At 37.3% G+C, this 25216-nt stretch overlaps 1 protein-coding gene and 1 long non-coding RNA gene across 2 annotated transcripts; both read right to left on the bottom strand.

Annotated features, from left to right (window-relative positions):
• Positions 1-3068: 3068 nt before the first annotated feature.
• LOC149140364 (uncharacterized) lies at positions 3069-23884 on the bottom strand. The gene is made up of 2 exons (XR_016265284.1): positions 23650-23884; positions 3069-3331 (listed from the first exon to the last, which is right to left on the bottom strand). It is a non-coding gene; the product is annotated as an uncharacterized LOC149140364 (long non-coding RNA).
• Positions 3377-6185, bottom strand: LOC149140365 (alcohol dehydrogenase 1-like). Its single transcript, XM_089453206.1, has 10 exons — positions 5851-6185; positions 5541-5677; positions 5300-5346; positions 4845-5170; positions 4652-4734; positions 4395-4470; positions 4193-4254; positions 4011-4106; positions 3742-3903; positions 3377-3541 (listed from the first exon to the last, which is right to left on the bottom strand). Exons 1-10 carry the CDS (start codon positions 5888-5890, stop codon positions 3422-3424), a joined length of 1149 nt encoding a protein of 382 aa, XP_089309332.1. The 5' UTR covers positions 5891-6185; the 3' UTR covers positions 3377-3421.
• Positions 23885-25216: the final 1332 nt, after the last annotated feature.

Here is a 25216-nt window from a genome sequence, read left to right as displayed (position 1 = left end):
TAATGGAGAGTTGGAAAACATATACATAGAGCAACCTAAGGCATATGTGAGATTGAGTAGAGAACATTTGGTTTGTAAGATATAGTAGGTTGTGTATGGTTTAAAGGAATCTTCTCAAGCTTAGTACCAAATGATCAATGGGCACATGAAGGAGCAATGGTTTAATAATTTTCTTGTTGACGCAAGTGTTTACAATAATTTGTGTTAAATATCCTAAATCCTAACAATGTATGTAGATGATTCTATCATATTTTGTAAATGTTTTTCATTATTGAAAGTTCAAAGTCAAATCTAACATGACCATTGCATTTTATATCACCAATTGGTGAGATCCATTATTGTGTTGATATTGAAGTGAAAATTTATAGTGAATCGACATATTCACTTGTGCCAAAAAAAACTATAGTAAACATTCTTTGAAGATTTCAATGAATGCAAGTCAAGTGCAACTCTAATAGAAAATGGTATGAAATTGTTGGACATCGGTCCAAATATGTAAGTTGAGCTACATGCAATGACCCAAGTATTATACATGAATGCAATTGGCAACCTAGTTTATGTTATGGTATGAATAATACCAAGCAATGCTTTTGTTTAATTCCTTTGAGCCAATTTCATTTTCCTTTACGTTTAGGACTATAACATTGGCAATCAATAGAGTTATAAGATACCTTGAAGACATTTCAAAATAATGTTCCACCAACTTTCTAAAACATGGGGGCATTAAATGAAAACATATTTAGGGGATTCCATCAAAACTTGAGGAACAATAACACTAATTAAAACATGTATTATAGTCAAGGGGATTTTGAATGATGCATTGAGATGATTAAGCAAGGATGTGAGTGATAAACATTTGTATCCATTCAAATTACTAGGATGTGAGTCATCACTAGAGAAATAGTATTATGAGCCACTAAGAAACCAACCTTCTAATTATTAAGTGTTGCAAGTAGAATGCTTATGCCTACTTTGCAATCAAGGATTTCATTTGGTTAAAGAGCTTAATGGAAAACAATAGTATGCATCAAGGTTATTCCTTAGTAAGACACTCAAGCTTGCATTGAAATAGTAAAAAGATCTGAAGTAGATAACTATCTTTTGGATTAATCGCATTTTCAGGATTTGGTCAACGAACCAACTAATGTGGTTCATCCTCAGGACAAGGGGAAATAAAAAGACATTGTGTTGAATATGTGATTTTGTGAAGTGTGGAAACATGTTAATTGATACATTAACCATTCATTTGGCAAAAGACAAGTTTATTTTTTTGCAAAAAAAAAATGTTTTGAATAAATATCTATAGGCTAGAAATTTACTAAAGCATCTTTTTGTTGCAATTGTTAAAAATATGAATAAAGGGTAAGGATGAAATATTACAGCCCAGCATATTCAAAAAAATACCTGAAACATTTAAAATAATTAAGAATTAAATTTCCTCATGGATTGATTTTTATGTTGTGTGTGTAACTTCATATAGATAAATTTGTTTAGAAAGAAGATTTCTGAAAAAATACTTATAAATTAGGTTAGAGGGAAGAATTCTGAAAAAGGAAGACTAAAAAAGTATTTATAAATTAGGTTAGAGCGAAGACTTCTAAAAAGTAAGATTAAAAAAATATTTATAAATTAAGTTAAGAGTGAAGACTTCTAAAAAAGTAAGACTAAAAAAGTATTTATAAATTAGGTTTAGAGCGAAGACTTCTAAAAAAAATAAGATTAAAAAAGTATTTATAAATTAAGTTAAGAGTGAAGACTTCTAAAAAAATAAGACTAAAAAAGTATTTATAAATTATATTAGAGCAAAAACTTCGGGAAAAAAAAGAATTTTTTTTTTATAAAGAGTGAACCATATATAAGATTTCTTTATAGGCTCTCAAGTGAAATGATAGATTGTTTCTTGTTATATATATATACATATATATATATATATGTTATGTTTTAATTTTCAAGATTTTTTTTAATTTAATTTTTTTTATATATTTTATATTGAAACTATATATTTTTTATTATATTTTACATTTTTAACTGTGTATCAAAATAACAACAATGAGTATTATTAAAAGTGACCATTATGATTTTTCATTATTATTAAAATTTCAGAATTCCAAATTTAATTTTTTATAAGAACTATTCTTAACTTTCCAAACTCATTTTAATTTGTCATAATAACACCTATTAAAAACTCCAAAATGTCAATATGGATTTTCCATAACAATAATTCGAAATTCAGAATTTTTAAAATTATAAGAGATTGTTTCAAAATTCTGCTTCAACCATATTTATGTTGTAATATTTCCTTTTTCTTGAGGTAGTCAAAATGGACAGAATCTACCCATGGGATCTGCCTATCATATTTGTTTTTGTTTTCAAGGGAAAATAATAAAATCAGGTTTGCAGAGAGTCCATCAAGCCTATTAAAGAGAATAGGAGCTAGGCATTTGAATCATCTGAGTTTTCTATCTATTTTGTCTTTGTTGAGAACTTAGCAAGGCTAGTGCTAGATTGAGTTCTAGTTTGATCCCAGATTGAGTTCTTTCTAGTTTGATCCCAAAGACAACCCGGTGGGTGTGTAATTTGTCTGGTGAATCCATTAGTGTGCTTCAAAGTTCAATTGGCCGAGACAGTCGATGAGCAGCTTTGCATGCAATTGGCAAGGGTTTCTATGTTAATCATTCTAGCTTGTATTATTTACAGTTATTAATTAAATAGAGAGGCTGCAATTCAAATCCTTGTATTCTTGTTCTTGCTGAAAATTTATTTTTCATAGGACACTAAAATATACTATATCTGTTAAAAGTTTTGCTGTCTATGATCTTAGATAGGGTTTCTATGTTAATCATTCTGGCTTGTATTATTTACCGTTATTAGTTATTAACCGTTATTAGTTATTAATTAAATAGAGTGGCTGCATTTCAAATCCTTATATTCTTGTTCTGGCTGAAAGTTTATTTTTAATAAGACACTAAAATATGCTATATCTATTAAAAGTTTTGCTGTCTATGATCTTACATATGTATTGGATGCAAGGAAAACCATAATAAAATTATTTTTTTCATAAGAACAAATTTTCAACTGTCCAGAAATCCAATTGGATTCATCATGACAAGATCATTATTATTGAAAATTCCAGTGTCTCCATTATAACAATTCTTCGAAATTCTTATTTTCCACACTTCTTCTCCAAGCCTCTGAATGCCAGGACACTTCTTTCAAGGAATCTAATGACCAAGTAAAATCATAAAAAGATCAACTACACAATCTGTAAGAAACTCTATTCGAAATTCTTATTTTCCACACTTCTTCTCCAAGCCTCTGAATGCAAGGAAACCTCTATCAGAAAAGATCAGTCACACAATCTGTAAGCAACTCTAAATAACTGTAAATACTTCGAACTGATATTTAAACTAACAACTTCCACTCAATTGCCAATCAGGTTAATGATACATCTCAGACTCTCTCCTTTTAGCATGTAATCAAATGCCTTATTGATATCGGTAAATGAAACCTCGTGTGTAATAAATTTCTCCAGTTCAATCTTCTGCAAAATATAAACCAGGAAAGTAACTCAGGTTAAAAACCTTATTACATAAAGATCACAGAGTAGAGCTATCTACTAAGAAATCAGCAGGCATGGTCTGAGAGAGCCATTTCTATCAGAAAATCTAAGCAAATAAATTAATCACCAGTGATTTAAGCTTTTATCTTATAACTGTCATAAATAGATGATAGAAGCCTTACCTTAGCCAAATACATTTCTACAAGACCTGGCAAATCAGAACGGGGCTTATAGTTCCCATAGAAAGTTCCTTTCAATGTCCTTTCAGTCAGAAAATTCAAGGGACTGGTTTGAAATACTGCGTCCGAATGAGGGACCCCCACTAAAACGGCTACACCCCAACCCTGAACAAACACATACCCATGTGATCAGCATATGCATAGTTGCTAAAACTGAGCGTATATTTACAATTTCAGAAGAGAGGGAAGGCAAGGCAAGGCAGACTAAATACGTCATGACAGGATTCGAAGGCTTGAATCATGGCCTTAACATTCCCCGTGCACTCGATACTGTAGTCCACCCCTCCATCAGTTTTCTCAGCAATAACCTGTAAAAGAATTTAATCAGCAGTTCTTGCAAGGCAAGGTAAAACTGTATTCAGCTTTAAAAGTTAATTAATATAAACTAAGTGACCTCTTGAACAGGCTTGGCGTGGTCCAGTGGGTTAATAAATTCCGTTACACCAAAGAGTTTTGCTGTAAAAGGATCAACAAAAATTAGAAAGGAAAGGCAATTCTTCAGTCAAACATATACACATTGATTCACAAATGATGGAAATGGGCAATTTAACATATATACATTGATTAACAAATGGTGGAAATGGTCAATTTTCAACCTTTTTCAAATCTTTCACTGTTTAAATCGACTCCAATTATTCGAGAAGCTCCTGCAATTCTTGCCCCTTCAGCAGCCTGCATAGATTAACCCAAACAAGATGCGTAACAGAAAACTAAAGGGTACACTCATGATATTGGTCCCAAAATATTCAGGAACAGTGCTGAACTGTTAAACAATCATCATAATCCATTGATGACTGTAAAATAAGAGTATTGACACGAACATAAAGAGAGTACACTTGTCGTTAGTACTTACACCAAGCCCAACAGCCCCAAGGCCAAATACTGCTACTGTTGAACCCTTCTTGGGTTTGGCTACATTCAAAGCCGCACCCATCCCTGAATCCACAGCAAAATGAAGTTTGAATGACATTTCTAATCTAGGAAACGATCATGGGTTTCACAATCATCAACCAAGTACATTAAGAAGTTCGCATGAAGTAGTTTACCTGTTGAGGCACCACAACTCAGAACACAGACTTTGTCAAGAGGGGCCTCTGGATTAATTTTGGCAACACAACCGGCATGAGCAACAGTGTACTCGCTGAAAGTCGATGTACCAAGGAAATGGTAAATCGGTTTCCCATCTTTTGAAAACCTTGTTTTTCCATCATTTATCATAACCCCTCTCTCAGTGTTAATTCTTAGAAGATCACACATGTTGCTCTCCTCTGACTTGCAGTGTCTGCATTCTCCACATTCTCCAGTAAATACAGGAAGCACAGTGTCACCCTCCTTGAGGTCAGTCACCCCTTCTCCAACACTCTCAACAACCCTGTGTCAACCAACCTATAGTTAGTGAACAATAAATCACAAAGTTTCTGTCTCTTTTTCCCTTCTGAAATTCTACATGCCTACTAGTATAACTAATTAATTTATTTTGAATAAAAAACAGAGTACATACCCAGCTGCTTCATGTCCCAAAATGCGGGGAAAGAGAGGGGTTTGGCCCTGCAACAGAAAGCAGTATGAGTATCAGTAATTTAATTTCACTGTTGAAAATATGTAATAATCAATCTTTGTAGTGACTTAATTGTATAAAGAGGAAGCTAATGTATCATATAGTGCAGGGGAATGCCAGATACCCAGACTTCAATTTTTATTGATGTTTATAAATTTAGTTCCAATAATTTTTCAAAGCATACCTTTGCTTCCCAGAAATAAACGTCTGTATGACACAAGGCAGTATAATGAATTTTGATTCTGACTTCCATTGCCTGTGGGGGAGCCACCTCCACTTCTTCAATCTTCAGAGGCTCCCCTGCTGCCCAGGCAACAGCAGCTGCAACAAAAATACAAATATCAAAATATTTCAGATTTCAAGAAGCACACATACAGTTTGCATAAATCCAGCTTAACCCTGAAAATCAATTTTGCCCTGAAATGATATACATGAAATAAATAGAATGTGGCCATGACTCTTTGCACTGAACTGAACTCAACTGGAGTGATTACCTTTGCATTTGATAACCTGGCCTGCAGTAGAGCTCGCCATTTTCCTTTCTGCGCAAATGGTCTTCTCTCGCTATGGTAGTATTAAGCAGGACAAACAAAGGCTTGCCTCTTGCGTTGGTGGTGAAAGCAGATATGGTTCCTGAATTTATATCCCACTTCCCTTGAAACACTGATAATCGAATGCGGTGAAGGCGTTGCGAAGTCAGGCATGCCATAATTGTCGGGATAAACCTCCATGTCATTAGTTTGAATTAATGAGGGCATAGTTATCTGCAATATTTATGGAGTCCATGGTTATCTGCCATATCTATGAAATCCGAGTCTGCGTTTTGCGTTTTTCCACCTAACTACTTTACACTCCATACTTTTTCGGAGAGCGTGGTGGGTATGCGAGGATAAAGGTCCACCTTGGACCTTCGATGGTTTCCTTTTTATGGATTTTGATATCAGCATTTTCAAAGTGGGCAAAGGTTTGTCGGGGCAATTGGTCATGCCTTAGTCTAAATTTTATATGCTTGGATTTTCCAATGGGCATATTTTCTGGTTATCACTTATGCATATTTTCTGGTTATCACTTATTTGTTATAAGTTTGACTTATAAAATATTTATAATTTAAGTTTAACATTAAAAAAATCGTTATGGGTTATAAATTATAAATGAGCTGCATTTAAAATGGAAAAAAAAAAATTATAATAAATATGGGGTATCTGAAATTCCATTAAAAAATAAAATATAAAATATTTAAAATACAATTTATTATTTATATTATCAAAATGTTAAAATATTATATTTTTTAATTTAAATTTAAATAATTAACCCTACAAAAATAAATTTTAAATTAAGAAGCTTTTTAAAAAATATTCTTATCTATAAACTACAAATTTTAATAATTTTTAAATTAAAAAGTTATTTTAAAATATATTCTTATCTATAAAAGTTTATGTTGCATTGAAGTTTAGCCTGATTAAATCATACTTGTGTGTTTGCATTGAAATATATATTTTTTTTTGTGTGATTTGGATTAAATCATAATTTTGTTGATGAACAATAAAATTATAATTAATGAATATTGAATTGAGACTTCTGTGATCCATATCAATTTTTTGAAGAATTCTTCGGCGAAAATCACATGGAGAAATTTCTGTCGACGCGTTTCGAACCAACCAGTGTGGTTCATCGTCAGGACAAGTTGAATGAGCAGATCAGGCTATGCACTTTAAATAGACAGGGCAGAATATCCAATGACTCAGATTCCTCGATAAGGTCACAGCTGAAAAGACACCAGCTAAATTTGACCTGATAACGGCTAGTTTGACCATGATAGAGTATTACTTTATATTATTTATTTTAAAATATCAGTTAATTAATATATAATATAATAAAATAAAATAAATTAATTTTAATGTAAAATTGTTAGAAATGTATACAAGAAACACATAAATAATTTCAAAAATCATAATTATTAAGAATAAAAATTAATTATAAAAATATTAGTTAGTTATAACGGCTAGTTTGACCATGATTATTTTTTTTTATTTTTATTTTTATTTATTTATTTATTTATTAATTATTATTATAAATATATATAAATATTGTATCTATAAATTCGGTTATTAATATAGATTAAATTAATATAATTAATTTCAAATATTTTTACATATGCTATATTAGAAATATATAATAGCAGGGATCATTGAGCTCTGATGGAGACGGGTAGAGTTATCGTGCGAACAGGGTTAGGCTAGGGTTTCTGTAACCCTGCAGCTGCTGGTAACTCGCCGCTCTCCGTTTCTCCTCACCGCGTCCGCATCCTCCGTCCTCTACTCCGCCGATTACTGTCACCTTCCGGTTGCTATACGACCCGCGGGGATGTGCTTTACCTGAAGCTGCGACTTCCGAACTCTCCTGTGGCGGTTTCTTCACCCTTCATCGGACCTTTAACTGCTACATGTCCTTTTCTCCGGGATTCTCTGCTCCACAAAGTGTTCACCGTTCCGAGGCGCAGCTGGCCATGGATGATCTGGAGGCCGTTGATTACTCCGCTGACCCATTGGAGGGGGTCTCCATCTGGCGAACCCCATTTGCCAGCTCAGAAGGTATGTTTTACGATGACTTCTCCGGGAATTACTCTCAGTATTCGCTTGGTGAATCGACTAGATCTCTGCCTGTGGTCCTCCCGGATGAACCTCCCACTTGGCCGGCCCTCTCAACGCCTCCTCACTCGCCGACGACCCTAGGTTTTGTTACTGGATGCCTAAACCCTAACCCAGGTTTAGACCCTCAGGCAGCTGGCTCATCTTTCCGATTACCGCACAACCCTACCCTGGTTCCATCCTCATCCGGTCCCTTGGGTTATCTTGGTCCCTCCTCCGGTTGTTTTACCTCCGTACCCCCGCTTTCGGGCCCCCCTTCTGGTGTTGGTCACGATTTCCCTGCCGGAATCCCTGCCTCCCATCAGTCCTCGGCTCCATCTCATATCTCTACTCCGGCTCCCGGACATCCGCAGAACCCTCCCCCTCCCGGCGGCCCTAAAAGGAAATCTAAGTGTTTCAAATCAAGAGAGGACGATTATTTCCTCAGACTGGAAGAGGACATTCAGTGGGGCGAAGCGATGGATTTTGCAGATCGGGTTTTGGTCGGTCGCATCAGGGGCCGCAGCTATTCGGCGGCACGATTGAAGGCTTGGGCTACCGAGATTTGGGGACATCACTTGGTGGATATCCCATTTGTGCAGACATTTGTGAGGGGATGGTTCGCACTGAGATTCGCGCGTGCTGATCATACAAACTGGGTTCTGTCCTCACATTGGCACTTTGAGCATGCGCCTGTGCTCCTAAAGCGATGGACACCTTTGTTTGATCCTGAGACAGAGCAGATAGGGGTCGGACCTATTTGGATTCGGCTCCCCGGACTTCCTCTACAATACTGGTCTGAAGAAATCTTCAAGCGCATCGGTAATGCACTCGGCACATATATGGGCTACGACAAATCTTATCTCCAGACAGGCATGATGGCTTATGCCAGGATCCTTATATACATGGACACCAGGGGCGGACTTTATGAGCACATTACTATCCAGTGGAGAGACACGGCTCGTCGGCAGATAATCGACTATGAGGGTATTCCATACCGCTGTCGCAGATGCCACAAAGTTGGGCATCTTTACAAGGATTGCCCACTCCTCCGAAAATCGCAAAGGAACGATAAGGAAGAGGTCACTGAACCTTCTCGGACGGCCCCCCCTGAGCAACAACCGGTTCAGCCACCTGAGATTCAATTGCGCAGCCAAGGGGATGATGCCCCCCAGGAAGAGCCAGGGCACGCAGTCGCAGACATCGATGCAGCTACCTCTGCACCGCCCTCATCTTCAGAGGCTCCTGAGCATTCAATGCCCCCTCCGGTGGACTCAGCGGTTACGGGTATGTCATTATCTCCAATCACTTTGTCATCTCTTGCATCTTGCATATCATCGGACATATCATACCCTTTTCCATCTGTTGCTTCTCATGCTTCACTCACTCACACACAATCATCCCTCTCATGCTCGCTTCCTCCCCCTCCTCCGTTGGCTCCCCCCCCATTGATCACATCGACATTGGTTACTACCCTGCCATCTCCACGTTATTCCCTTCGTCCTCGGGTAAAAGACCGAGGCCCTGATGTTGTTGGGCTCGACCCTGTTAGTTCCCCTTTTTCTCATAAGACCTCACGAGGTCGTCCCTCCCGTATCACTAAAGCGAGGCATACTGCAGATGAGGAGGTCGCCCTCGGGCGACAACAAACTATCTTTGGGGCCCTTAGAGCAAAGGATGGCCCTCCTCCTCCCCCCTCATGAAGATTCTCTCTTTCAACTGTCGAGGGTTTGCTAGTTCAACCAAAAAACTAGCGCTTAGGAGGTTGCTAACCTCGGCTCATCTGGATATTATCTTCCTGCAAGAAACCCTCTGCCAGGCGGACTCCCTTATACACTCCCTTACCTCTTGGCTCCCGAATTGGACATTTCACGCACTAGATGCATCAGGGAGATCCGGAGGCCTGGCAATAGGGGTCTGCAACAAGTCAGTGGACATCTGCAATTTTTGGGGAGGCAAAGGTTTCATCGGCCTCGACATTTTTGCTCATACTATTGAGAGGGATCTTCGCATCATAAATGTCTATGGTCCTTGCTCCGATCGGGCTACTTTCTGGAGATCCCTTCTTGGATCTGAGCTTCTTCAAGCGGACAACATTATAATGGGTGGGGACTTAAACTTCTCCCTGGGTTTCTGTGAATCCTGGGGGCACATGGCTCAAGTTGATTCACTCTCTGACACCATCTCCTCCCTATTAGAGGACCACCACTGGGTGGACATCCCATCTGCTCGGCTACAGTATACCTGGTCAAATAATAGGAGTGGAGAACAGAGTTTGGCCAGGAGACTCGATCGCTACCTTATTAAGGAACATTTATACAATGTTCTACCCAGAACTCGTCAATGGGTAGGATCTGGTGGTTTATCCGATCACAGGCCAATCTTCCTGGAGGCAGATGGCCTCACTCACAAAATCAAGAGCCCATTCAAATTCAATGCAACCTGGCTACAAGATCCCTCATACATTCAGCTGGTCCATGAATACTGGCAGAACAGCCCCATCCGGGAAGATGAGGAACTCTCTGCTGGATTTGTTAGGAAGCTAACAGAACTCAAGCAGATCACTAAAAATTGGGCTCACCAGAAGCGGATCCAGGATAACCACACTCTCAATGAGGCGGAAAGGGTCATCGCTGAGTATGAAAATTCGACATCAGGGACTTTCAATACTCAGGAGAGTAAGGATCAGTATAACCTACTTCTCGCCAAGCGCTCTCAGATATTGAAGGAAAGAGAAGAAAGCTGGAGACTGAGAAGCAGGGCTATTTGGCTCACTGAGGGAGACAACAACACAAAATTTTATCATAAGTTTGCCAATGGTCGTAAAGCCATCAATACTATTTGGGAATTAAAGGATGATCGTGGCCACACCATTACATCCCAGCAGAACTTGGCCAGGCTTGCCACTGAGCACTTTAGGGGTATATACAAGGCGCCTGGGAACATAAACATTCTGGAAATCATGAGAGTGGCAGAACTATTTCCAAGATATGTGGATCAGGAAATGTCGGAAGAGATACAGAAGGAGGTGTCCATGGAAGAACTGGAAGCTACACTGAAATGGTTTAAAAAGGATAAGAGCCCTGGCCCTGATGGATGGACCATTGAATTCTATATCGCTTTCTTTGACATTCTGGGCCATGACTTATTGAACATCGTGGAGGACAGCAGGAGAAGAGGTAGGATATCATCTGCTATCAAATCCACCTTCATCGCCCTCATTCCTAAGACCGATGACCCGATCTCTTTCGATGATTTCCGCCCCATATCACTCTGCAACTGCCTCTATAAGATCATTGCTAAGATTATTGCCAACCGCCTCAAGCCCATCCTCTCACAGCACATATCATCTGAGCAATTTGCCTTCTTGCATCATAGACAGATCCATGAGGCCATTGCTACAGCTCAAGAACTCATGCACTCTCTACAGATCAAAAAGCAGAAAGGAATGATACTCAAAGTAGACCTCTCAAAGGCTTTTGACAGAACAAACTGGCTGTACCTTAGGTTGCTGCTTACGCATCTTGGTTTCCCATATGAATTCATCAAATGGACGATGAGCTGCATCACTGATGTATCTTACAGTGTTTTACTCAACGGAGAAGCTACACCCTTTTTCACTGCTGAGAGAGGACTCAGGCAGGGATGTCCTCTCTCACCGCTGCTTTTTCTCCTGATTATGGAAGGACTGAGTAGGATTATCTTATCCACCAGAGATCGGCACCAACTAACTGGCATCAAAATTGCGGATAATTTCTTCCTCACTCACCTATTATTCGTTGATGATATTCTCATCTTCTTGAATGGCAGCATCGGTGACTCCTCTTCTTTACATAACTCCTTCCTCCTTTTCCAGCAGGCCACTGGGATGCAGATCAACAATAATAAGTCTACTATCACATCGGTTGGATGCTCGGTACATGAAATCACCTATGCCACTCAACGCTTCCCATTTGTCACCTCGAACCTAACCGATGGGATAAAGTATCTTGGTTTTCGACTGAAACCATCTGGCTATAGAATTGCAGACTGGTTATGGCTTATTACAAAAGTGGAGAAGAGGCTTCAGGTCTGGTACCATCGATACCTCTCGCGGGCAGGCAGACTAGTGCTCATCAAAGCTGTGATTGAAGCCACACCTGTCTACTGGATGGCCCTTGCTTGGATTCCAAGGGGCATCCTGAACAGGCTCCAGAGCATATGCTGTAGATTCCTATGGAAAGGACACCAGCCGGGGCGTTTATTTGCATGGGTAAAATGGGAAACCATAACCAAGCCTAAAAGATGGGGTGGATGGGGCATAAAGAGACTGGCTATATTCTCAAAGGCACTGGCTGCCAAACTCGGATGGTGCTTACTCACATCAGACAGTCTCTGGTCACGGGTGGCATATGCAAAATATATTAAGCCTCAATCCGTATTAGATTGGATCTGCACAAGACATGGAAACAATCACCAAATCTCCAACATCTGGAAAGCTGTCATTGACACCATACCTCTGCTACGAGATGGAATCACATGGCGTATTAAGGAAGGGAATGCAGTACGTGTTGGGGTGGACCCATGGGTCGGATGTGGGAACACCCACAGATTACCAGCTGACCTCATCCGACATCTCCATGACAGAGGCATCACTCATATCAAACATATTGGTGATCAAGCAAACTCCTCTTTCCTCCAGCAGGCTTGGTTATCCGCCAGAGCACTAGACCTGCCTAATCAATGGATAAACGAATGGAGGGAGTATACTGCTGCTCTCACTCAAGCACAAATCAGACTTACTGAGGGACCCGATGAGATCATCTGGGCATATGCAAAACATGGTGTTTACACTCCAAAGCTGGGATATCTCAGGCTCATGGAACCTTATAAACCCCCAGACATTCAACCCACCTGGAAGGCGATCTGGAAGCTCAAGGCAGCACCTCGGACGAGACTTCTGATGTGGAATATATTATTTGACAAAATACCCACTGGCTCCAATCTCATGAAGCGGTCCTTCTATGGACCTTTCCGCTGTCACCTCTGTCATAATGCAGAAGAGAGCACCGAACACCTGTTTCTATCATGCAGCTCTACCCAATCCCTTTGGCAATCACTATCTACTCATATCCCGCTTTTGAAAGATTGGCACGGGAATAACCTTCTGGAGGCATGGTCTAACTGGTGCCTTGAGCATACAGGAAAGGCCAAAAACCTGCCTCTGCTGGCTTGCTGGGCTATATGGATTGCCCGTAACCAGTCTATCTTCAATCTCAAAGTGCCTCACTGGCCCTCGGTCATTCTACATACGGTCGCTGATTACAATATGTTACCTGATGAAGACCACTCCACCCCACCGAGAATTCTTAGACCTGTTCCCATTGACAAATCAAAACCTTGGGCTTTTTTCGATGGCTCAGCTCAAGAAGATGGATGCGGGGGGGGAGCTATACTCCACCTCGATGACAGGCATTGCTACAAGCTCCAAATCAACCTAGGCAGAGGCACTAATAACTTCGCAGAATTAAGCACAGCCAAACACATAATTCATTTTGCTATCCATAATCATTGCAGACACTTACAGATATTTGGTGACTCTAAAATTGTTTGCAATTGGCTCAATAATGCATCACATTGTCATGCTTTTTCTTTGAGACATATTCTTGATGAAGCAAAGAGATTGATAACTTCATTTGAATCTTTTGTCTGTCATCACATCTACAGGGAGCAAAACACCATTGCAGATCAGCTCTCTAAAGAGGCAGCGCACAGAGTAGGTGAAGATTGGTGGGTCCAAGAGGAAGTTGACGGCACTTTTTATCAGTATTATCATCGCCCTTTTGATGAACAGTTGGAATGATGGGCTATAAAGCCAATTCACTTGCAGTTTTGTTTTTTACAGTATGTAGATAGACACTGTTTAGACAGCAAAACAGTACATCTTTTTGTTTATATTCAGCAGTATATATTGCTCTCTGCGAAGAGCCAGTCATAATTTTGAACACAGTTGACTTATTTTGAAATGCTCCCTGCGTGGAGATATCTTGTTTATACTTTCAGCAGTTATTATGAACTCGACAGGCAAGAGCCTGCATATGAATATGCTTCGGCATCTGCAAAATGTAATTTTCTTAATCTTAATGAAAATTACGACTTTTTCCCAGGGGAAAAAAAAAAGAAATATATAATAGCATAAGTAAAATTAATAATAAAAATAAATCATTTCAAATAAATTAAATAATAAGAATAAATTGCTCGATAAAACTTCTAGTTAGTAATATAAACTCTTCAAAAATGAGAGAACTATAAAACTTAATTCAGAGTAAAAAATAAATAAATAAATAATATTAATAATAATAAAAAGATAAAAGTAAATAAATAATAATCATAAAATTAATTAATAGTTTAAATTAATTAATTAAATTATAAATTAAGTTTAAATTAATAGTCAAAGAGCCTTTAAAAAATAATAATAATAATAATAATAATAAATAAATATATATAAATTAATTAATTAATTAATTAAAAAATAAATTAATTAATTAAAAAAAAATAATAATAATAATAATAAATAAATAAATTACCAAATTCAAGGAGAAAAAGAAAGAAAACGACTAGGAGGAGAGGGCTGGGATCCAACAACTGCTGATCTTCCAACCATCCTCTCTATTGAGATTGTTCAAGAATTCTTCAAAAAAATTAATGAATATATTTATTTATGTCATTTTTATGGAAGTATATTTCCTTGTTTTATTGCGTAATGAATTAATTTATAGTTTTGTTAGTAAAATTATGATTAATGATATATTAAAAATAGTTTATAATTACTAAAATTTGAATTTGGTAAAGTTGTATAATTGATTAATGATATATTAGAAATAGTATATAATCACTAAAATTTGAATTTAGCAAAATTGTATAAATATATTGTAAATAATTTACAATTTAATGCAATTATAAAAAGTTTAATTTTAATAATAAAATTGTATAGATTTATAAATTTTATAATGAGGGTTGACCGGAGGGGTGATCCTTTGCCTCAGAGGAAAAATTGGGACACAATATGTTTGTGATTAGGAGCAGCAACCAACAATCAAGTGGAATTCCTCACTCTTTGGAAAGGTTTAAATCTAATCATTAAAAAGAAGATTCAAAGAATTCTAATATTTGATGGTTCAATGATAGTAATCCGATGAGTATGGGAGGCCAAACATCAACATAAATGCAATCAATCTCCCATGGTGTGATGGATCCTTCTTCAACTTCAACGATTTGAGCAAGATGAACTCTATCATATATTAAGGAATTTAAACTCATTGGCAAACACTTTAGCAAATAAGGGATCATACAATTGAATAATAAATGTCAAATAAATTCCCCATTACCATGATGTTTCAAAATAGCAAAGAGGGAATTTTAAATTGCATTTATGGAAAATTAGAAATGACGGAAGCTGAGAATTATGAGGAGCAATTAATTAGGTTGAATATTAATGTCTCAAATGTGATGGCTTATAAGATTTGGTGGATGTCGTTTACTGACAGGGCTCGATTGTAGTCCTCCTTCTCGTGCCTCGTGTTCTTGTTAACCTACGTTAGGTTTCAATTTATTAGTTGGTTGAAAAGGTTGCATTCATTTCACCTCATGTTAAGGCCTTTATCCCTCCTTCTCTGTAGCAATTTGTTCCTTCAGCAAGGATTTCAAAGCCATATTGGCATGGATATCCTAGCCCGGCATTCAATGGAGAAAGGGAAAAAATGTAGAAGCCATGATAACATTCTCAGTGCCGACATCAAGCCCTCTCAAGAATACATTCAATGGCTTAGTATATATATATATATATATATATATATATATATATATATATATATATATATATATATATATATATATATATATATATATATATCATTCTTCCAGCCCTGAACTTCAATGAGTATGGTTTCGTAAACGTAGCGGTTATCAAAGCTAGCACCTACACCCTAGTGTTGACACTGCGTAATTTCAACATGGAGAATGTGGGCTCCTCTTCCCGTGGCACAACATCCATTGACGTTAATGAAATTTTGGACAAGGTCCTCAAGGCTATGGAAAGCATTGAGCTCGCCTTCAAGCAGTGTCAAGAGGTTGAAGAAATGGCTCACAAATCCCTTCAGTTGTTAACCAACTTCAAGCTCGAGTTGATGCAAATTAAAATTGATGGTTTGCAGAGTGAATTTAGGATCAATATGGTAGCCATTGACTACAAAATGGCAGAGATGGAAGACCTATTCATTGTAGGACTACAACTAGCTCCTTCAGAGGTTGAATCTAGCGAATACGCAACTCGAAAAAGAGGGAAGATGGTTCAAGCTCCAAAGCAATAAAAGTGATCTATGAGCTCCAATCCTGAAGATGTGTCTAGTTTGGAGGCTAGTTTTTGGATAGTTTTTCTCTAAGTTTTAGTTTCTGATGTTATGCAAATTATGTTTGTATTTAGGAATCTACTACATAGTCTATAGTAGGCATCTATTTATAATTATAGGCAAAAAATGCCATAAGCATATGCTACATTTGTATTAGACATGTGAAAGCAGAATTGTTATGGAAATGGATGAATTATGTAAGGGTTCTGGCCCGATATATATATATATATATATATATATATATATATATATATATATATATATATATATATATATATATATATATATATATATATATATATATATATATATATATAGATATATAGTAGGCATCTATTTAGAATTATAGGCAAAAAATGCCATAAGCATATGCTACATTTGTATTAGACATGTGAAAGCAGAATTGTTATGGAAATGGATGAATTATGTAAGGGTTCTGGCTCGAAATATATATATATATATATATATAGTGTAAAACTTTTAATTATTTGAATTTATAATTTTAAAATTTAATCATAGTTCTTATTTATGTAAAAGAATTTGAAAACATGGTGAGGCTATTGTGCTTTCTTTCTTTGAATGGAAAATGGATGCAAGTACAAAGGAGTGAGGCATGTGGCCCATGGGTTGCTAATGTGCATAAATCGTCTCACCCAGTCCACTCTTGGCTACTATGTTCATCTATAGAACAAAATGCACTCGAATATAATGAAACCCCTTTTCCTCCTAGTGGCACGATTATAACACAACCTGATAACCAATTAGTGTTTAAGTTTGACTCCTTCAACTCTTAAGTAGAGTTACAGTATGGATTCTTCTAGAGTGATCTTCATCATGACAACATGTTTAATACCTTTTCCATGAATAATGGAGGTTAGCATGACATTCTCTCAAATTATGGTGGTCAAAACAAGAAAGTCAACTTTCGAGTGGCATAACTTTTGCTTATATACTCCAGTTGAAGTGATTTTTGAGTCATTGGAAATATATATATATATATATATTGATGCTTCAAATTGCTTCCAAAAGATTTCAAACCTCAATTTGTTGAAAATGCAACAAGATGATGGAGCTTAGTGAAAAGAAGTCGCCTTCACTAAGTGGGCCCGCAGGCTATTTTTGGCGCAAAGTCTATTTTTAGACATATGGATCAGGGTCTATGAGTTGCATGATGTTGTTTATGGATGATTGGTCATGTTGGTAAAAATAGATGGACTTCTATTTTTAGACATATGGGCGGAGTCTATTTTTAGATTGCTAGGCTAAAAATAGAACAGTGGAATATTATTAGCTCTTAATAATATTTGGACTATAAACATTATCTTATCCTCTTGGAGCACTTCAGTTCGAGCTACGAATGTGGCACATGCAACTGTCAGAAGGAAATACGCTTTTCTTATGGGTCAGTTGAGCTATTGCATGATGGACTTCAATTAGAACTCAAGTGATTGAGTTTGGTGGAGTTGATTGAGGAGTTGATGGAGTTGTGTTTAGTTTGACTTGGTTGAACTAGTTGTATTTAGTCTAACTGCAGAATACACTAGTGATGAGTGATGTGAAGTAATTATTAATTAATTCACTAATTATTAACTCATAAAGCAACTAAAGAATACATCAGTTAACTCAGTGCATGGACAGTTCAGTGGAGACAGGTGTTAGAGGTGGAGACTACTATCAGTTGTGACTATAGTTGTGCATGAGATTTGCACAATCATTGATGGAGATTGCCAATGAGGCTTGCGTGGTACAAAAAAAGGGAATTCGAACTTGGATCATTCCTATTCTCACATTGGATTGCACAGTAGAGGCAGGCAGACAACGAAGGAGATTTGAACCTGTGACTTGATTTAGTTCTGAGCTAGTTTGTGTGTAGCAGGTGGAGATAGTACTGAGTACTTGTGAGGAGTATTGTACTATGTATTGTTACATGTTCTCTATCATTATAATATACAGATAGTTGGGGGTTTTCAGCTGTATGTTTTCCCCAGTAAAAAAAAAAAAAATTAATAATTTCTACATGGTATCAGAGCAGAGTTGATCATCAGATCTATTATTCAGAAAGTGATTACATTTTATTTCTTCAGGCAGAGTCTGTAATCGGGCCAGGTAGCCTCTGGATTCATCCTTCTTTTGGAATGTGAGATATCCGGTAAAATCCCATACAATCAATCTCTGTACGAGAAATACCTTGTTCTCACGAATTTTAGATCAGAAGCGGTTGAGTTTTGAGCTGGTGGAATTCGAATTTGCAGCAGTGTTTTCTTAGTGTCGAAGTTGAAATGTCTTTCAATGGATTGCGATTGGAGTATGCTCTTGAAGGCAGCTCGAATTATATTGCATGGAAGGGCAGGATGGAGGCGGTGTTAGATGACAATGGGCTGAAGGAGTTCATAGAGGCTAAGGTCCCAAAGCCTACTGATGTTGCTCATGTTGAGACTTGGCAAAAGAAGACAACAAAGTGTCGAAGGATTCTGTTGGAGGGTGTGAAGGATCACATTGTGTCCAACCAGCATGGAAAGGCTTCTCCATACTTGATGTGGAAAGCGTTGACAGATTTATTCCAAAGCAAGAGTGACCAGAGGAAGTTGGCACTCAAGGATAAACTCAGAAACATTAAGTGTGAGAATGGAGACAGTATGCCCAAGTATCTCACGAAGTTCACCCAATGCCGGGATGAGTTGGGAAGTGTGGGGGTGACTGTCGATGATGAGGACTTGGTGAGCTTGGCTCTCCTTGGTCTTCCGAAGAGTTGGCATTCCTATCAGGACTCTGTTAATGGTCGGGAGAAATTGCCAGGATGGGAGAGACTATGGTCAGATCTTGTGCAAGAGGAGATTAGGCAGAATACCAGGGACGGATCTTCATCAAAGGCATCTGATGAAGAAAATTGTGATTTGGCTGCCAAAGCAAAGAAGGGGAAGGAGAAGGGTTCTCTTTCCGAATCTAGTTCTTCCAATGATGGAAAGAAGGTTGAAAAATCGAAAGTGTGATGCTTTCATTGTCATGAGGTGGGCCATTATGCTTCAAATTGTCCACGAAGGAAATCCAAGAAGGGATCTGGGGAAGGATTTGAAGGTGAGGCACTTGCTTCACAGTTTGAGTTGGATTTCACACTCTTTGCATGCATGGTTTCATCCATGGTGGGAAGTGGTTGGTTTCTTGACAGTGGAGTTTCTTTCCACATGACCGGTGACAAGAGTTTGTTCAATACTTTGGAGGAGAAATATCTCCAGATACTCATAGCGAAGGGTAATGATGAGAAGTATAGTGTCTCAGGTGTAGGCACGGTTATTTTTCAGAGGGAGCATGGAGCTCGCCTTACCTTGACCGATGTCAAGTATGTACCAGGACTGAAGAGAAACTTGGTGTCGATCTCCATGCTGGAAGACAGAGGCTATGATGTAGTCTTCAGTAAGGGAAAGGTTTTCCTTGGACACATCATCACTAGACATGTGAAGCAGATTGGTTCACGGGTCAAGAACCTGTATGCTCTTGAGGTTCAAGATGCATGCAAAGCCTTGAGCAGCGAGGCAACTGATGGAGACTTGGTGGTTGAGAGGGAGCGTATACTACCTCTCAACATGCAGAGCCAGAAGAAGTCTCAGACGATTGTGGAGGAGCCACGATTGGTGCAACAGCTTCAGGAGGTTGTGGAGCAGCCACAACAAGGGAAGCTGAGAGGAGATCGAGTAGAGACATCTATTCATGCAAAGACCTCCAGTAGGGGGAAACTTCGAGCCAAGTGGGCTGAGGGATCACATGCAGCCATACCTCCAGGTAGGAGGTGGGGCGATATAGAGTGATAATCCCAAGGAGGAGGGGCAGGATCCTTGAGGTACCCAACCTCTTGGATGAGACCTTGCTACGGGAGCCCCGATGTGGAGTAGCAGGAACTGACTGATTGGGTAGGGATAGATGCGGATGGAGTGGCAGAGAGAACGATAGTGTAGGGAATCCCAGGACAGTGCATAGCTAGCAGGCTACAGTAATGCGAGAGGCACAAGTGTTTTTCACAGTGCTAGGTGGCACAGAGAGGTGTGCAATGGTGCAAGATGCATGGAGATGTTGCAGTAGCATAGATGTCAGAGAGGGAGCACTTGCCAGCAGCAGGTAGAGCTTCAACATCAGAGTATGTTCCTAGCCCAACAGAGTGGTCAATTGGGAGTGTTTTTGTTCCAAGTGTTCTTGGAGCAAGTGGACCGGCAAATGTGTTGCATGTAGAACATTCCAGAGTTGCAAGATAGGGGTTGCTGATAATCCATATCTTGTTGAGAGGGAGTGTTGAAAATGCAACAAGATGATGGAGCTTAGTGAAAAGAAGTCGCCTTCACTAAGTGGGCCCGCAGGCTATTTTTGGCGCAAAGTCTATTTTTAGACATATGGATCATGGTCTATGAGTTGCAGGATGTTGTTTATGGATGATTGGTCATGTTAGTAAAAATAGATGGACTTCTATTTTTAGACATATGGGCGGAGTCTATTTTTAGACTGCCAGGCTAAAAATAGAACAGTCGAATATTATTAGCTCTTAATAATATTTGGACTATAAACATTATCTTATCCTCTTGGAGCACTTCAGTTCGAGCTACGGATGTGGCACATGCAACTTTCAGAAGGAAATACGCTTTTCTTATGGGTCAGTTGAGCTATTGCATGATGAACTTCAGTTAGAACTCAAGTGATTGAGTTTGGTGGAGTTGATTGAGGAGTTGATGGAGTTGTGTTCAGTTTGACTTGGTTGAACTAGTTGTATTTAGTCTAACTGCAGAATACACTAGTGATGAGTGATGTGAATTAATTATTAATTAATTCACTAATTATTAACTCATAAAGCAACTAAAGAATACATCAGTTAACTCAGTGCATGGACAGTTCAGTGGAGACAGGTGTTAGAGGTGGAGACTACTATCAGTTGTGACTATAGCTGTGCATGAGATTTGCACAATCATTGATGGAGATTTCCAATGAGGCTTGCGTGGTACAACAAAAGGGAATTCAAACTTGGATCATTCCTATTCTCACATTGGATTGCGTAGTAGAGGCAGACAGACAGCGGAGGAGATTTGAACATGTGACTTGATTTAGATCTGAGCTAGTTTGTGTGTAGCAGGTGGAGATAGTACTGAGTAATTGTGAGGAGTATTGTACTATGTATTGTTACATGTTCTCTATCATTATAATGTACAAATAGTTGGGGGTTTTCAGCTGTATGCTTTCCCCAGTAAATAATAATAATAATAATAATAATAAAAATAAAATAAAATTCTACACAATTTACCAAACCGAGACCCACTGGTAAAAATGGTCTTGCAAGTTTATTCCTTAACTTTTTCCACTCTGAAAGCTTCAATATGGATGCAAAAAAAATATAATTATCCAATCCAGATCAAAACACATATTTCCTCAATGGAGAGTTGGAAAACATATACATAGAGCAACATAAGCCTTCTATGTGAGATCGCGTAGAGAACATTTGGTTTGTAGGATATAGTAGCCTTTGTATGGTTTAAAGAAATATTCTCAAGCTTAGTACCGAACGATCAATGGGCACATGGCGGAGCAATGATTTGATAATTTTCTTGTTGACCCAAGTGTTTACATTGATATGTGTTAGATATTCTAAATCCTAATAGTGTATGCAGATGATCCTATCATATTTTGTAAATGTTTGTCAATATTGTTCAAAGTCAAATCCAACATGACCATTTCATTGTATATGGTCAACTGTGGTGAGATCCATTCTTATGTTGATATTGAAGTGAAAATATATAGTGAATCGACATATTCACTTGTGCCAAAAAAACAATAGTAAAGATTCTTTGAAGGTTTCAACGAATGCAAGTCAAGTGCAACTCTAATTAAAAATGGTGTGAAAATGTTGAAGGACATGTGTCCAAATATGTTAGTTGAGCTACATGCAATGACCTAAGTGCTATATGTGCATGCAATTCGCAAGTTATAATATGAATAATGCCAAACAATGTTTTTGTTTAATTCCATTGAGCCAATTTATTTTTCCTTTAAGTCTATAACTATAACATTGACAATCAATAAAGTTATAAGATATATTGAAGAAACTTCAAAACAATGTTCCACCCCTTTCTAGGATATGGGGACATAAAATAAAAACATATTTAGGGTACATCCTCAAACCCTATAAAACAATAGCACTATTTAAAACCTGGCTATTATAGTCCAGGAGAGTTTGAATGATGCATTGAAATGATTGGGAAAGAATGTGAATGATCAAATATTTGCATCCAATTATTGCTTTATTATACAGTAGTATACATCAAGGGGTTATTGTGTAGTAAGACACTCAAGCTTACATTGAAATAGTGAAAAATCTTACGTGTCATTTGAGAACCAATCACATAGAATTATAATATCACTTTGTTAAGAAAAAATAAGAGGTGTTGGAAATGTGATTTTGTGAAGTGGGAAAAAAATGTTGATGGATGTATTAACCACTCATTTGGAAAAAGACAAGTTTAATTTTTTGCAAAAATGGTTTATTGATAGGATAGAAATTTTCTTAGGCGTCTTTTTGTTGCAAATGTTAAACACTTTGAATGGTAGCAATGAAATATTACAGCCCAACATTTTCAAAAGAATACCAGTAACATTTGAAAAAATTAAGATTTTGGTTTCTTCATAGATTGATTTTTATGTTATGTGGGTGGCAGAGTGAGTTGTTTGTATAAGTTCTTTTTATATGCTTTCAATTGAAATGATAAATTATTTCTTGTAGAATATATATATATATATATATATATATATATATATATATATATATATATATATATAACAATGTATATGAAATTACAACAATAATTGTTGTTAGAAGTGATAATTTTGATTTCTCATTATAACAAATTTTCAAAATTTCACAATTTCAAATTTAATTTTTCACAAAAACAATTCTTCAACTTTCCAAACTCATTTGAATTTGTTATAATATCAACCATTCAAAATTCCAAAATTGTCAATATAAATTCTCCATAATAATTACAAAAGTCTAAATTTTTAAAATTATAACACAGATTGTTTCAAAATTCTGCTTCAAGCCCTTTTATGTATTGAATGCATAGAACACCATTCCAAAATTAATCTTTCATAAAAACACATTTTCAACTTTCCACAAATCCAATTTGATTCATTATGACAATATCAATATTATTGAAAATTCTAAAATTCCAGTATGAAGTCTCCATTACAATGACAAATCTTCAAAATTCTTATTTTCCACACTTCTTCTAGCCTCTGAATGCAAGGAAACCTCTATCAAGGAATCTAATGACCAAATCCAATCATAAAAAGATCAACCACACAATTTGTACGAAACTCTAAATAACTGAAAATAATTCAAACTGATATTTAAACTAGCAACTTCCTCTCTATCCTTCAATTGCCAGTTAGATTAATGTTGCATCTCAGACTCTCTCCTTTCATCATATAATCAAATGACTTATTGATATCGGCAAATGAAACCTCGTGTAATAAATTTCTCCAGTTCAAGCTTCTGCAAAATATAAACCAGGAAAGGAACTCAGGTTAAAAAACTTATTAAATGAAGATTCACAGAGTAGAGCTATCTACTAGGAAAGAAATCAGCAGGCATGGTCTGAGAGAGCCATTTCTATCAGAAATCTAAGCAAATAAAACCTACATGTAAATTCCACCTTTCAGCCTCATTATGACACAGTTCAGAGGCATGTAGCCGCCACATCTCTTCTCAAAGATAAGCTACTATCGCCCGAGCTAGTCTTATTTGCCTTCTGTTTTTAGGCTTATTTCAGTATTTGATAGTAATGTAATGAAGTGTTATTTCTGTTGCATCTTTGTATTTATGGCTATATTTATACTTTGTTGCATTCCAATTTAAATTCATATCACTTTGTGGCTATAGTGTTTGGAGACATCCTGGGTGGAATTGATTTTGACCCCAAAATTCTTAAAACCAAGGCAAAAAATACTTTCCTACGTATTCAGGAAAAAAATTACAAGTCTGGGCATTAACTATAAAATTTATGAAAAATCTTCTAAGTCTATGAATCCTCACAAAATTGGGCCCAACTTGAGTCGAGAGTTGATTGGGTAGGCAATCAAGCGATTTGTCTTGGAGATGAAGTTCTGGAGAAGTTTGGGTTCAAGCTGGTCAAGGCCCAAGCGAGTCAAGAGTCATTCAGGTCAAGGGTCAACAATTGGGACACGGTAAGGTTGTTTGTTGATTGTGGTGATGGGGATTGACCCTGAACACAATAAAACCTACATGTAAATTCCACCTTTCTAAGTGGACTCATCCAAGAGAGGTGGAGTGACAATATGGGCACCACGTGGGATGCCACATGGGTGCCACATGGAAGACATTAATGAGGTGTTACGGATTTATAGGCTAAACTTAAAATGTCCATAAATTTTGATCCATAAGTCATATTGGAGTAAAAATTATATTGTTGCAAAGGTATTGATGAGGCTGACATGATGATGATATTGGCTTTTAGTTTTAAAGTAGTTAGAAAGACGATGAAATTTTAAGACCCCATTTCCATGATGAGGCTATGGAGGTTAGGTCAATGATAGTAATGACTTCTTTTACCCTTAGTATGGGTTGCTCCCATCCACCACATAGCCCATACTAAGGGCAGAAGAATCTATTACTAGCATTGACTTAACCTCCATAGTCCTATCATGGAAATGTGGTCACAAAATTTTGTACTCTTTCTAAATACTTAAAAACTAAAAACCAATACCATCATTGTGTCAGGCTCGTCAAGACCTTCCCAACGATATAAAATTCTCCCCAATGTGATTTACATATCAAAAGTTATGGTCATTATAAGTTT

The sequence above is a fragment of the Pinus tabuliformis genome, chromosome X, assembly GCF_031772625.1.
Source record: "Pinus tabuliformis cultivar Carrire ecotype Pingquan chromosome X, CPIR1, whole genome shotgun sequence".
Lineage (NCBI taxonomy): Eukaryota > Viridiplantae > Streptophyta > Pinopsida > Pinales > Pinaceae > Pinus > Pinus tabuliformis.
Note: the sequence above shows the minus strand (reverse complement) of the source record. Positions and strands in the feature narration are given on the sequence as shown.

Bases quoted from the DNA above. Each gene is read 5' to 3' on its own strand.
- LOC149140365 (XM_089453206.1), bottom strand. From the start codon at position 5,890: ATGGCGAGCTCTACTGCAGGCCAGGTTATCAAATGCAAAG. The intron at 5,678-5,850 runs GTAATCACTCCA...TTTTTGTTGCAG, and splicing joins CCAGGTTATCAAATGCAAAG to CTGCTGTTGCCTGGGCAGCA. The intron at 4,471-4,651 runs GTAAGTACTAAC...TAATCTATGCAG, and splicing joins TTGGGGCTGTTGGGCTTGGT to GCTGCTGAAGGGGCAAGAAT.